The sequence below is a fragment of the Haliaeetus leucocephalus genome, unplaced genomic scaffold (assembly GCF_000737465.1).
Source record: "Haliaeetus leucocephalus isolate CR32 unplaced genomic scaffold, Haliaeetus_leucocephalus-4.0 Scaffold1, whole genome shotgun sequence".
Lineage (NCBI taxonomy): Eukaryota > Metazoa > Chordata > Aves > Accipitriformes > Accipitridae > Haliaeetus > Haliaeetus leucocephalus.
Window position 1 is genome coordinate 16606377 of NW_010972437.1, and position 13642 is coordinate 16620018.

Consider the following 13642-nt stretch of genomic DNA (forward strand, 5'->3'; position numbering starts at 1 on the left):
TTTTTTCTTTTTTAAGGATTAGTTATTGATTCAAAATACTGGCTTTCAGTACGCTGCAATTATTTCTGTTAGTTTTGAGCCTCCATCAATTTTAATCAACACTTCTGCAAGCATAAGTCATACAAAGTATTTGGAAATGTGTTTTTGTAGAACATGATTGGTAAAATGAAACTTGTTGATAACCCTCCATTTCAGATTACTCTGAAAACTTTATGAGTGTGCCCTCTGTATTTAGTAATCTCAAGTGTTTAAAAATTCAACATATACTTTTTATGAAGTTAACAAAATGGTACAGGAGTGATAGAAAGGTCATCACAGTAGCTAGTATTTAGACAAAGAATCAGCATTGCTAACCCACTCTTCTAAAACCTGTGTGCTAATGAAACCAGCCATTAAGTAGGGCAGCTGTCTTGTGTGTGAACATTGCATGTGACCGGTAGAATTCTCTTAACACAAATGTTCCTCCAAAGCCTCCATTCCTAAAGATGAGATAAAAGTTTCTTCCTAAAGCCTGAAATTCCAAAGCTTAAGCTAAGTGAATGTATACCTGGTAGTGTGCAGATTTTTGCTTTAAAGTTAGCATCTGGTGGAACTCATATTTTACAAAGCGTTTTCAGCAGGTGTCTCAAGTGCATTGTACATCAGTTGCGTGTTCCATAGGAAGTCAATGCAGTTCCTACCCCATTACCAAACTGTGCAAAACACATCTGCTTGAGTACAATATTCAGAATGTCCCAGACCTGCGTCCTGAGTCAGTGCCTGGGATTAAGGAGAGTTCTTGTGGTATATCCCCTTGGAAGGACAGCCCATACTTAGACTCCCAAATCAAAAACGTAATTAAAATCTGAGTGTTGCCGCAACCATTTCTTTCTTTCTGTGTTTTAACAGGGTGCTGTACTGACTCCCTCCATGGACCACACCATGTCACTACAACCTGCGTCGATGATAAGCCCTCTGACACAGCAGATGAGTCATCTTTCATTAGGCAGTACTGGAACAGTATGTAGCAATTTAATACAAAATAGAACTTACACAACCAGAAAATACTACATGTAGATCACAGTATGCATGTGCAGCTTGCATGTAGAAAAAAAGTACTCCTTTAAGTAGTCTTTCATCCAATAAAATATTAAGAATTGTCTCCATTTTTAGATCATATTAAGCAGTTTTTATTCAGTTTATTAGCTGATCAGAAATTGGAAATGAGTAAATAAAAATAGATCAAAGCAAATGAAAGGACCCCAGGAGGTAACTCCAGAGTTGTATCGAAAAAGAGAAAATGGTTGTTTTTACTCTTCAGGTGATCAGAGTTGCAGAAAGTAATACAAAATGTGGAACAGAAACTAAACCAGAAGAAGAGGTACAGGCTAGCTTCTAAACTGAAAGACCCTTCTTTTCTGAGCAAATAGAATTAAAAAAGAAAAGATGATGATTGCGATTAATAGAGAAGGTAAAGTCCTTTACCTAGTCTTTGAAGTCTAAATTTGAGTTTTCTCAAAGAAGGTATCTCACTTTTCTGAAAAGCCTATTAATTTCAGATACAAAAGTCTTTCTCTCATCTGTATTGCTTTAGGGAAACAGTCAATATCTATTAAACAATATAATGATAGGCATTTTGGATACTCTTAAATTTACATTGCACTTTAACTCGACTTAATGGACTCTGTCTTTCCAGTACATGCCAGCCACAACAGCTATGCAAGGAGCCTACATACCCCAATATACACATGTCCAGACAGCAGCGGTTCCTGTTGAGGTCAGTATATTTTATAAAAGACCAGAGATAAGAGACATGAATATGATATTAGATTATTATTTTTTTTGCTAGGAAAACTACTGTTTAAAGCCTATCATTGTAACTGTGAATATACTGCGAATACAATGTATGTTAAAACTATAAAGTGTCATTATTCTCAACCAGTATAACGAGTATTGTTAACAAAGAATGACCTCTACTTGTAGCAGTACAGTACTTGGAGCAGTCTTCTCTATAAGCATAGCTCAGATGAACTTTGTGTTTTGTGAAACCTAACTTCCAATAGGAACAAGCTAGGGGGTATATTGTAGTTTTGATCTTTCATTTAGTTTTCCTGTGAGCAAACTTCTCTGCCAACAGACCGTGATTCTAACTTTTTGCAAAGAATCCTGTTTTTACCCTGGCATCTCAGGATACTGTGCATATTTGCCTAATAAACCCCTCTGCAAGTCCCCTTGAAGAGCATAACTAAATGGTAGCCAATAGTTTGTCTACTCTTTTGACTTACCTTACACCCTTTCATAGACCAGTATTTCTTTAACAGAGGAGCTAGACAAGGTGTGCTGCAGCTCTTGTATTCAGGATGAGTGCTAGAGAGTCTCTGCCAGAGCCTGTAAGAAAAAACATTTCATTTCAAACTCTGTTTGTCCCAAAACTCCAGAACTTGTTTGGTTCAGTTTATGCATCTGCCCATGTGGGTCGGAATAGGACTTTGGTAGTTAGCTGATCGTGCTGTCTGCCAGAGCACTATCAGCTGAATTAATTCCGTGGTTTCGGGGCGGTCTGTGTGCAAAGTCCCAGCTACAGTTCTTTGTGTGGCCTAGTGCCAATCACATCACGGTACTCAAAGCGATAGTGTTTGTCCATGTGGTAAGTAGATCTCATTCTTCTCGTTGCCCCTCAAAAGGAGAGGGGCAAAATGTTCTTTTGCATTTGCAGATAGACAATATACTAGCAGTTATTTGCTCCCTCTGTGTATTTATTTCTACAATGTCAAAGTTTTGTGGGTTTTTGTAATTATCTTCAAAGCAGCTGAGGAAATACAAGGTTTGCATGATCATTTTATTTCTCTGAAATGTAAATCAATGCACAGTTAACACCTCAAATTTGGAACACCCCACTTGAGAAATGTTAGAAAGACTTAAGATTTGAAGACTGTTAATTGCATGAGTCACATGGAAATAGAGATTGCAGATAATGCTGCCTGATTTTGTGCCTCATGTCTTGTCTTCCTTTTCACTTGCAGGAAGCCAGTGGTCAACAACAGGTTACAGTAGAGACGTCCAGTGACCATTCTCCATATACGTATCAGCAAAATAAGTAACTGTGAGGTAGGGGCTCATCTTGTCACATGAAAGATGTGAATTCAAAGATATTTTATTTCATAACTTACGGTGTTCTGTATTAAAGTTTTTTCTTTTATGTCATCTAAATAACACTGATAATATCTGGGGACAGGCAGTGAAGTTAATTTGAACTTGGCCAGAGTTAGAAGCCAGGAAAGGAAGTACAGGTTCCAGAAGTGAGTTAACGAATTATGAGTAATAGTGTTTTAATAATTTCTCTATAGCATAACTGGATTATGTTGGATTTTAATTTGTTCATCTTGGCAGCATGCTGTATACAAGAATAACAATGAATTAGTGCAAAAATACAAAAATCACAATGCTAAAGGGAACTGTATTTATACAATTCTGTGGTACATGTAATATTTGGAAGCAGCTTTGCGACTGACTTACAGACCACAGGTAGGGGAGTGGTCTGGTGGAAATGCTTGCTGACCTTGTCTCCTGAAGACTTCCCTGCTCATCCTTTATTCTAGGAAAAAGCAGTTTGGTCCAGAATTTTGTCAATTAATTTTTAATCCACGTCCCTGTTTGGCTCTAATTCCAGAGTTTTAGTTTCCTCCTCCAGGTTTGCTGTGGTTTTGCTTGCATGGCCTTTCTTTACTAACCAATCATTAGCTTTACCTGAACTCCTTCCATGCAAAATTTTTGCTTTCTATAGATTGCCATCCTGAAAATATTGTTTGCACTAACCATTCCCTTACCCATGTTCCATGTTTTAAAATTCTGGAATTTAATTCTTCCTTAACTCGTCTTTTTCTAAGTGCTTTGTAAGCCAGGAAATTTGACTACATGATTTTTTAAATAAAATTTTGTAAGACCTCAAACTGAAAAATTCCATTCAGCTGCAATAATGTACTAGAGGCTGTCTTAGAAGGGTTCTTCTACAGCCTTCACCACATTTATTAGATACTCAAAAATCATAATCTGTTATGTGCAAAGAATTTCTAATTGTGGGATATTCTCCCTGAAATGTGTAGATCTAACAGTACACAGATTTCGGCATTACCTTTGATTTTGCAGGTCAGCTGTGCTATTTGACAACACTGCTCTCATCCCCATTACTGACATAACAATTTCTTATATGTTCAAGAATGTAAAGATAGAAACAAACCAATAGGGAAACTTCGCACATTCAACAGATGGCACAGTCCGCCTAGTGCAACATATGACCTGTGTTTATTATTGTAGTCTGGCCAAATGCTGGCATCTAGAGAAAGCCCACATCCTTGATTTGCTTCCAGGGCAGGGAGAAAGCAAAGCCACAGGCTCTTCTCGTTATCCATCTCCTTGTGTCAAAATCGTGGCTCCTGCACGTTTCCCATGCCAAGGCTGTTGGCTGGTGTTAACCGCTTTTCAAGGAATTTTTTTTTTTTGCCTTAAGTCTTGCCTGTGGGCGTGTAAAACCTCCTTACCAATAGAGGTCTGTGGTAGACAGCGAAGCGTAATCCTGCATGTCATGTCCCCGTCCTGCGTCTCTCTCCCAGCCTGTCAGTATCTTTCCCCTAGACTGGGGCCAGGCAGGAGGAGCAGCGTTTAGTTTCCTGAAAGGATGAGATGTGTTGCCATCTGAGACACATTTTGTAATGAAGACTCTGGGTAGAATACCAAGCTCTGTGAGCGACTCTGTGTGTTCGCTGTAAGCCAGTCCTCCAATTTTATTCTTCAGAGAAGTACCGTTACCTGTATTCATATGCAGTAGGAGCCAGGGAAATCTACGTCAGCGGTGGTTATGGCAGTGGGCACGTGGGGAGGTTAATATTACTCAGCTGATTCAGCCTCAGAGTATGGCATTTGGTATTTCTGTCCCTGGAACATGTTGGTACTTGTCATTTTTCAGACAGGTGAAGGGGAGGGAACTGACAGTTATTTCTTGCCCTAAATACAGGGCAAGTCTCTTAATTGCAGTCTCTTAATTGTTGTGGCTTCGTTACTATTGTCAAACTGCAGCTTCTTTCTAAATGCACATGCAGCACTTTTGGGAATGTCCTATTAAAAGTCAATATACATATTGCCATAAATAAGAGGTAAATGACAACTAGCACATTTGCACAAGTGGATGCAGTCAGTCAGAAATACACAGCATCTTTCCTTTGGCTGCTACATTTAATAACTATGTAGCTTCTTTTCAAAAAGTTGCTACTATGTGAAGATAGTCAAAGGAACTTAACCCCTCGCCCCTTTGTAATTACATATGCACCTATAAATGTACAAGCCTTAACATGCCAGACTTTGTCTTGCCTTGAGAAATTCAAAAAATTGTCTAAAGCTTTTTTCATTAGCTGGGTGGTTTTTTTAACGCATATGGCAATATAAGCCAATACAGTAAATCGAGAAGTCTTCCTTCAAATTTAATGAGCCCTGAATCGCTGTTAAGTATTAGCCATCGTGGAGGCACAGTAGCTGTCTCTGCATTAGCTGTTGCACATAGCTTCCTGAGGCTGCACCGAAAGAAAGTTGTGTTCCTTTTCCAGAGATCAAAAGCCTTGGGACATGCCACAGGAGCAAGCTCACACACTCAGCCACTTTTGGTCAATTAAAATGGAACAAGAATAGCTAAACAACAAAGATGGGGAATAGCTTTGAGTGCAGTCTCACGGTTCCCCCAGTGAGAACTCTGCATGCTGAACGGGTATTCGAGATAGACGGGGAAAATACAATACAGGCTGTATGCTGGTGGGGAGCTTCGTCTTGGGAAGGGCCAAGCACCTGAGTGCCACCTCTGTTACTTCTCAAATTTGTACCCGGATTCACTTAGTCTTCTCACAGCTGTCTAAAATTGGAAATTATTTAGTTTTATGGAGAGCTGCATTAGGAAAAAAAAGTGTGCGATTTTAACTCCGCTCTAGCTCTGACCTTTCTGTGTTACAGATGTCCAGTGTTGACCTGGCCTGGAGAAGGGTGCAAAGGCTGAAACAATCATGGATTTTACTGATCAATTGTGCTTTAGGAATTATTGACAGTTTTGCACAGGTTCTTGAAAATGTTATTTATAATGAAATCAACTAAAACTATTTTTGCTATAAGTTCTATAAGGTGCATAAGAAAAACCTTAAATTCATCTAGTAGCTGTTCCCATGAACAGGTTTATTTTAGTAAAAAAAAAAAATTTTTATCAAGTGTTATGACGCAAAAAAAATATTCAAATTTCTGGGTATGCACAGATGACCACGAAGACTTATTCACGTGCATGACAGAATTTGTGTTTTGGTTTATTTTTATTTTGTTTGTTTCTTTTTTTTTTTTTTTTAAATTGTATTAAATGGGTTTTCTGAAGTTTAAAATAGTAAAACATCTAAGATGATGTTCTGTGCTTGCAGTGTGTGAGTGTTGCTTTAGTGCAGTGTTGCATTTATAGTGTCTGGTCTTTTAGCTTTCTGTTTTTCTTTTAATGTAGTGTGAAGTGTCTTATCCTTTTCTATAAATTCCAATTTGCCTTAAATCTTTCAATGCTGTAGCTGTTTCAGTAAGTAGTCCAAACTAATGGTGTAGAATGCTTCGACCAAATGAGCTGGTCTATTATGCCTTGTAAAACAGCAGCATAGGGCTTTTAAAGGTAGTCAATAAAAATTGCTGAAAATTTGGCTTTTTTAATGTGTAGTAAGTGTTTTTAATGATTTTTCACATAATATGTAAGGTAGTGAAATGCAAGAGGGGAAAAAATGTTTTGTGTGAAACACATTTTCTGACTGGGGAAATTTTAATAGGATAAATTGTTTGTAAGGCCATATGCCAATAGTTCCCTCTGGTAGTTTGAATGATTTAGGAACTCTGCTGTATGATGCAATGTAAAATCTTTTTTTGCCTTTTTTTCAGAAACTAACTTGATGTTCTAGTTTTAGCATAGGTAGAGTAGAGAGATTGGGGTGGGGATATCACCGAATGTTTTTGTCCTTCCTTTATACTAATGATAGTGCTTTAGGATGAGGATTGTGCTGAGACTCAGCAAACAGAAAAGTTGCTATTACAGCAAAATGGCAAAAGCTAAAAGACTCGTTTTCAAACATACGCTGAGATGTAAGTAGAAGCATAATTGATTGGGTACTAGCTCTCTATAGTAGGTAAATAAAAATAAAAAGACTTGGCACTTTTAAAAGGTAACTTTACCAAAGAACAAAGAGCCAGTAACCAATAATTCTGATTTGTCTCAGCATTATGTCTTCTGTACTCTTTATTTTTGCCGGACCAGTTTGCGGTTAGGAGAATGTGCCTTTTTTGTACATTTGCATTTAGGTTTTATAATTTTAATTGATGTATGGACACAAAAGCATGAAGGAAGACTTGGATCCAAGCAGTGCCACACTTTACATCATCACTACAAGTGTTAAGTGTAAAGAAAACCAATTTTGAAACTATGAAATTCCTGATTCATAAATACACAGTTATTTGTACTTCACATATTAGATAATTCACTGCTACTAAAGCTCTTTATTACAATTGCATATGTTTTAAATCAAATGATAAATTAAGTTGTCTTCCAAAACTGTGTACTTCTCTGGTCAGCTGTATATGATCAGTTATCTACCTCAAAGTTTATTTCCTTTTGTAATGGGACAGGTTGCTGGCCCTCCCTGTTTCCACAGACCAAATCATCCTAGCTCGGGAGCTAGGGCTAAGCAGTTGTTTCTTTCAAGTATTTTTTAGTTTTTAAATTTTGTGTGAGTATTGGAGTATAGATGTCGGTGACATTTCATAGTTTCAAAAGTAAATTGCTGCTCTGAGAAGTGTAGATTCTAGTGAAATACATAGTCATAAGAGATGTGTTTTTGTTTTTTCTTTTTTTAAAAAGTTGTGGTATTATTGGTTCTATGCTCCCTGGAATATTACTGCTTTGTAAAAGTCCAGACTTCCTGCAGCACCTTGCCTGTATCTGGTAACTTTCCAAACCTGGATCTCTCACTACTTGATATTTTTGCGTTAATTAAAACTGCAGTATGATAGCTGTGTTAGAGGGAGGGAAGAGCTGCTGCCAGAAATGTCTGAACTAAGTGCCATACTCATTGTCTGGGTAAGATTTGGGAAATTTAACCTCTGTACATAAAGAAATAATCAGTTACTTAAACATCACATAGTAGACAGCCATTAAATTATAAAAAATTAATTTATGAAGAAAGACCTTTTGTACAGATTGAAAAAAAAAGATTTTCATAGAGATATCTATATGATCAAGAGAGTTAATTTTTTATTTTTGTTTTACTAGTGCCACAAACTTGCCAGTGGTAACTTATTTGTCCGGTTCAAGATAACTCTGTAGTTTTGTTTCCTAGGACTTGTTGTTAAACGCCAAAAGACATTTTTGAACTGTAAATTTGATTAGATTGTTAGCTTTTTTCTGTTTTATTTCTTTGAAAACTTTTGAATAAAAAAGGTCAAAAAAAAAAAGAAAATGTATTGTCTTTTTCCTTCAGCCCTTCCTTTACTGGGGGAAAACCCAAACAGGTTATGGTAAAACCTTTGCGTTTATTTTGAAGTGCTTGGAGTTGCTTTCTGCTTCACAGTCTGGGTTTTTCCCTCCTCTATCTTATGTTACAATCAAATTTTAACTCTTTCAGACCACATTACAAAGTCACTCTTTCAGACAAAACAGGAAAAGACGTATGAAAAATATATGATAAAATATATGATGAAATATCTGATTTAAATGCAAGAACTCTGTTGTCCTCCATGTCAGCCCACATGGAGAGTTGTATGTAACCAGGCCCGCACCCTGCAGTTGTAAATGCAAGCCAGTTTTCTAGAAGTAAGGGTGGAGATGGAGGGTCACTTTGGTAGTTCGTAGCATTGAACTGCTGCCTAAAAGCGCTTTCGTCTTCCCAAGTGCAGTAGTGTTGGCTGGCGTACCCAGTTCTGGAGAGCAGAGGTGATACTTCGCTGGAATTCAAAATGATCCCAAGTGTTTGCCTTCCAGCTGCAATCTTTAAGCAGTTTATTTCTTTAAAGGTGGTCTCTGATTTTATTATCCTTTTGGCAAGATCACTGCTGCTGGTGGTGTCTATGAGATAGAGGACTGCTCTGCCCAAAGCAAGGCTTTGGGAAGAAAGAGAGGAAAATACAAACTATTGTGTCTCCTCAGCCAAGTGCTTTACCAATTGTATGGTCCTCGACGTAGCTTTGTATCGACGTGTGTGGCAGGAGAGGGGCTCTGACCTTGTCTTGGGTGCCCAAGGGTGCACCCAGTGGCAGAGCGCAGCGGCTGGGTGATCCAGCGGGCTCCTGCGCCTTGCCACCGGTGCCGGCTGGGCAAAGGGGAGGCTTGCTTGCCGCAGGCCGTGCTGCCCTGGAGAACCCTCTCCCTCTTGGGAGACGGTCCTTTACATTATACACCTGGTTTTGACATATCCCAAGGGCTCCACTGACCCCGCGCCGGACCAGGCAGCCTGCTGGGTGGGTCAGCTGGGGTCGTGCTGCAGGCAGTGCGCAGCCCAAGCTTTCGGTCACGCGATACTGATGCAAGATACTGAGAATAAATGTGTTTACAGTGGAGCTAGCGAAAGGGACTCCCTAGAGGTTAGGAAATTTGATTTACATTAGCTTATGCAATAAAGACATCCTTGACGATGATGGGTCTTATTATTAATGAAGAGAAAAAAACTTTACACTGTGTGCTACTAAACACATTTATACTCCTGTAACTGAAAAAAATACCATTTAACCATTTTGTGGTAATTTAAATGCTGGCCCAGTATGTTGCCTGTCTAAAATGCAATGGATGGGAAGATGAATACAGAAAACTTTTAAAGGGTTTTGCTATATTATTCTTGTTCAGCACCATACTGAATTAATCTCAGATTAATAAGCAGTCTTTTTTTTTTTAATTAAGTATGAATACTACAAAAGACTCAGAATAATGCAGGTTAGAAAGGCTTTTTTGCTATCTGTTTGCTTTTCTAATTAGCCCTATGATAAACTTAGCTCTCTTACTGTAACTCCAAATGTATTTGATAAGAATGAATGCTTGCAGATTAGTATCTTTTGCCTGATATAATAAGGACATGTGTATCACGTCTATAAGGCAGTCTGCAATAATGCAATGTCTTTATGTAATATACTTTTATTTTTTATATATAATAAACATCATATTTATTACCAACTGACTTGTTCAAACATTGACTCCATCCTCTTGCATAGAACCTGTTTTGAACCCTACTTGCAAACATGCTGTTAATAAATTTTTTTACCTGTTAACAAATAAGCATCATATTCATGTAGGATGATTTTTGTACTGATAAAAATGTTTTGTGCAAGATCATGCACAGACCCTATTGTTTGTAGGTTGTTAGTGATTAGAAAGTGGCGTTTCTTTAGGCGCTGAACAAAATTCTACCTTTATTTTCTAAATTAACTACACCGGGCAGGTGCAAGACAAGTGCAAGCAATGCATTAACAGCAGCATAACAAAGTACTGTTAATCAGCTGAGCCCTGATAATGACTGTTTGCACATATTGGGCTAGAATATTTGTGGAGTAAGTCAGAGTAGTCTAAAGCACTTTCCTGGTACTCTTCAGTTTTTCTCAGGAAAAAAAAAATTAAAAAGTGCTGTTTTGCTCTCCCCTTCTACCTTTAATTTATGCTATGGTACTTCCACCATACCAGACAAACTTGATGATTGACTAAAAGTGTGCCACCTCACTTTCCGCAGAAACATCATATGAGAAATGCATTTTATGTGCCAGAATATTTATATGAGTTTGTACTCCCACTCCTCCTGTGCACGCTTCACTGCACTTGTTCCTTTTGCTTTGATCAACCGCTCCAAAATTATTTGCAAACTTTCACATGTGTTGGAATAAGATACTAAATCCTATCCTGTCCAGCAGTGTCTTATTGTGAAGCCAGTGTGTTATTTGGTGGCATGTAAGACATGTATTCTGTTACCTTCCAAACACTTGCAACACTGATGTACTGATTTCAACTGTGAAAGATCATTTGTATCATTCCCTAGCCAACAAATTCTGGCATTGATTAACCCAAACAAATCTGAGGCTTTTGGCTTTCAGATTTGGTCCATTAATTCTATCCAGAATAGGGGTTAGGATATACAAAACCTATTCTGTTTGGCAACTTCTCCTCCAGCTACTAAGAAAAGCCAAGCTGATGTCAGAACAGCAAAGATTTACAGTGCAGTGACCAGAGGGAGTGTGTAAAAGCCCGCATGTGCAGTGAGTCAGTCTTTCCTTTTCAGGACAGCTCTAACTGCATCTGCCATCTGAGAAACCTGTGCGGCCCATTTCTGTAGTAAAGAAGAAACCGTATCACAGGAAAATACTACTGGATACTTTTCCGTGTCCAAGAAGAAAGAACAGCTTGTCAACAGGCAAGCTTTACCTGTTTAAGTTATCTTGCTTTTCTCAACAGTATCCCCTCACTCAGTACTTACATCAGTGGTGGTCTGAATTCTGCTGTGTTTCATCGGTCTCCCTTCAGCTGAATAACGTGATCTCTTTCAACAGCTTCACGAGGATAGAAAGAGATTTTTGGAGAACTTAAAAGGGTGAAGGTATGTGGTACCCTAAAGACTTCCCACGTGCACACTACAGGTGTTCAGATCAACCTGCTCAGGCAGCTTTCTAAGTAGCTTTATTGTTTTAGAGCCTAGCATGCTAGCGTTACCAAGGGGAAAAAAAACATTTGGAAAATGATTTCTGCATGTACACTCTGCTGGCCCTAACGAAGTCATCTGTAGTAGGAATTTTCACCACCTGAAATTCACATGCAGGGCTGATGTTTTTGCACTTAAGAGCAATGGAGTAAAACAATGGTCTAAAAGAAGGCCAAGAGAAAATTTACTAGTAAATAGGATGTTTTGGTAAATAGTTTTAGTTTTTTGCAAGCACGAATAGAAAATCACCTTTGCTTTGTGTGTTTCAGTCTTTCCCCAATGGGAAATATTTTCCACCAATGAGAAAATGCTAATTTTTTTTTGCCTTCCAGTGAATGTGAAAAGTATGAAAATGTATTTACAGGTATTTGTTACAGCCTTGCTTTTGTATCTGTTTGTTCAGGTATCCTTAGCCAGTCTCAAAGATAATCAGTAAGCAGAATATAAATAACTAGGCGCATAAAGCAGTTATTTATTGACTAGCCCACAGAAAAGAAAAGAAGGGTAGGATTTCACAAGCCGTTAGGCTGAGCATGAGCACGCTCACCCAGCAAGGTACCCAGGGTGGCTTTGCCGGCCAGGCAGGCATCGGGCTGGAGGGGAAGGTTTGGTCCTGGCAGCTCCCTGGAGCAGACCCTCAGTGTTGCTGCATTTCCATCTTCTGCCAAGCTCCGTCAGTGCCCCTGGCACCGATGGCTTGTCCCAACAAACCGACCTGATGCTGCCTGACTAGCCTCACTCTTCTTCCTTTAGGTTTTATACCTTTCCATGTTGCTGCTTTCCCTCCTGAATCCTTGAGCGACTGGCAATCCTGTCCCAACAGCTCTACTTCCGTCTGTAATTATACATTTCTTACCTCTCCACAGACCTTCTCACAGCTTTTTTTCAGCAGTCGGAGGCAAGGTTAGGCAGCTGGGCTGGGTCAGAGCTGGGCCTTGGTGCACAGGCAGCTACAGCCCTGGGAGAGGGGAGGGAGGCGTATGGCAGGGGCTGCAGCGAGGGGGTGACGTGCTCCAGGTCTTCCTCCTGTCAAGAAAACATCATTCAAGTGCAGCTGGAGGAGTGGGTGTTCAGAGAGCTCCAAGTGTTGCTGTCTGCGCCAGAACAGAAGGAAAACTAGGTTTCGAGCAGCTTTAAGAGAGGCCAGCCTAAGCTCAATAGAATAAAATGCTCCAGAAGTTAGCAGCTGCGTGTATCACAAGTTCATGACCTCCTTCAGCCCTGCTCTGCTCGCTTTCCATAGTTCAACAAGTTCCAGCTGTCGGTGGGCAGAGGGTTCATACCTGAGTGGGAAGGAGGCAGCTCATCAGCAGGTCACAGGCTTCCCATAGTAAACGGCCCGTTGCCACTAGTGCAGTCACTGTGCCACGAGCTCTTAAGAAGCACAGAAGTTACTGAAGAAAGACAGCAGCAGAGAAGTGAGCTTGCATACGAGAGTGGGAGCCCTTGGTTTTTAAGTTGTTTCTTAGTAAACTGTATTTGTATTCAAGTGAGCGGTCTAGTTCCATCTTCATTGCAGTTTCTCCAGAAACAGCAAAGCTTTACCCTCCGGTCTAGGGTGAATTTTGTACTGAAGTGTTGAAAATCCAGATTTCAGTTATTAAAAAAAAAATAAATTGTGCCGTTCCAGGAATTCCTCTCCTGAAAATATTTTGCAGATGAAACTAGCCAGTCATCTCTGGGAAAACAATTCAGGACAAACCATACCATTGCCTGTATTACAGTAAGCGTACGCACAGCTCATCTCTTCCAGATGGCGATCATCTGATCAGCCCTGCAGTGCATGGTGCTGCCCTGTTTCAAGGCTGCAATTAATTTCCTAAGCAACGTTGCGCTCATCGGCAAAGCCAACCATTGGGACCCATCCTTTTTTTAACCGGACTGACGCAGGTGAGCGAGCGGGACGCTCTGGGCTGGCCTGGGCTCAGGCTCTGCCGCTG

At 39.5% G+C, this 13642-nt stretch overlaps 1 protein-coding gene across 2 annotated transcripts in view; it reads left to right on the forward strand.

Annotated features, from left to right (window-relative positions):
* Positions 1-8471, forward strand: part of RBMS1 (RNA binding motif, single stranded interacting protein 1) — a 150041-nt gene extending 141570 nt beyond the window's left edge. For both annotated transcript variants that reach the window (XM_010567751.1, XM_010567741.1), the window contains exons 11-14: positions 889-999; positions 1676-1756; positions 3003-3087; positions 5974-8471. In XM_010567751.1, the coding sequence (XP_010566053.1) occupies positions 889-999; positions 1676-1756; positions 3003-3080 (270 nt within the window). In that variant the 3' untranslated portion in view covers positions 3081-3087; positions 5974-8471. The remainder of the gene's footprint in view (positions 1-888; positions 1000-1675; positions 1757-3002; positions 3088-5973) is intronic.
* Positions 8472-13642: the final 5171 nt, after the last annotated feature.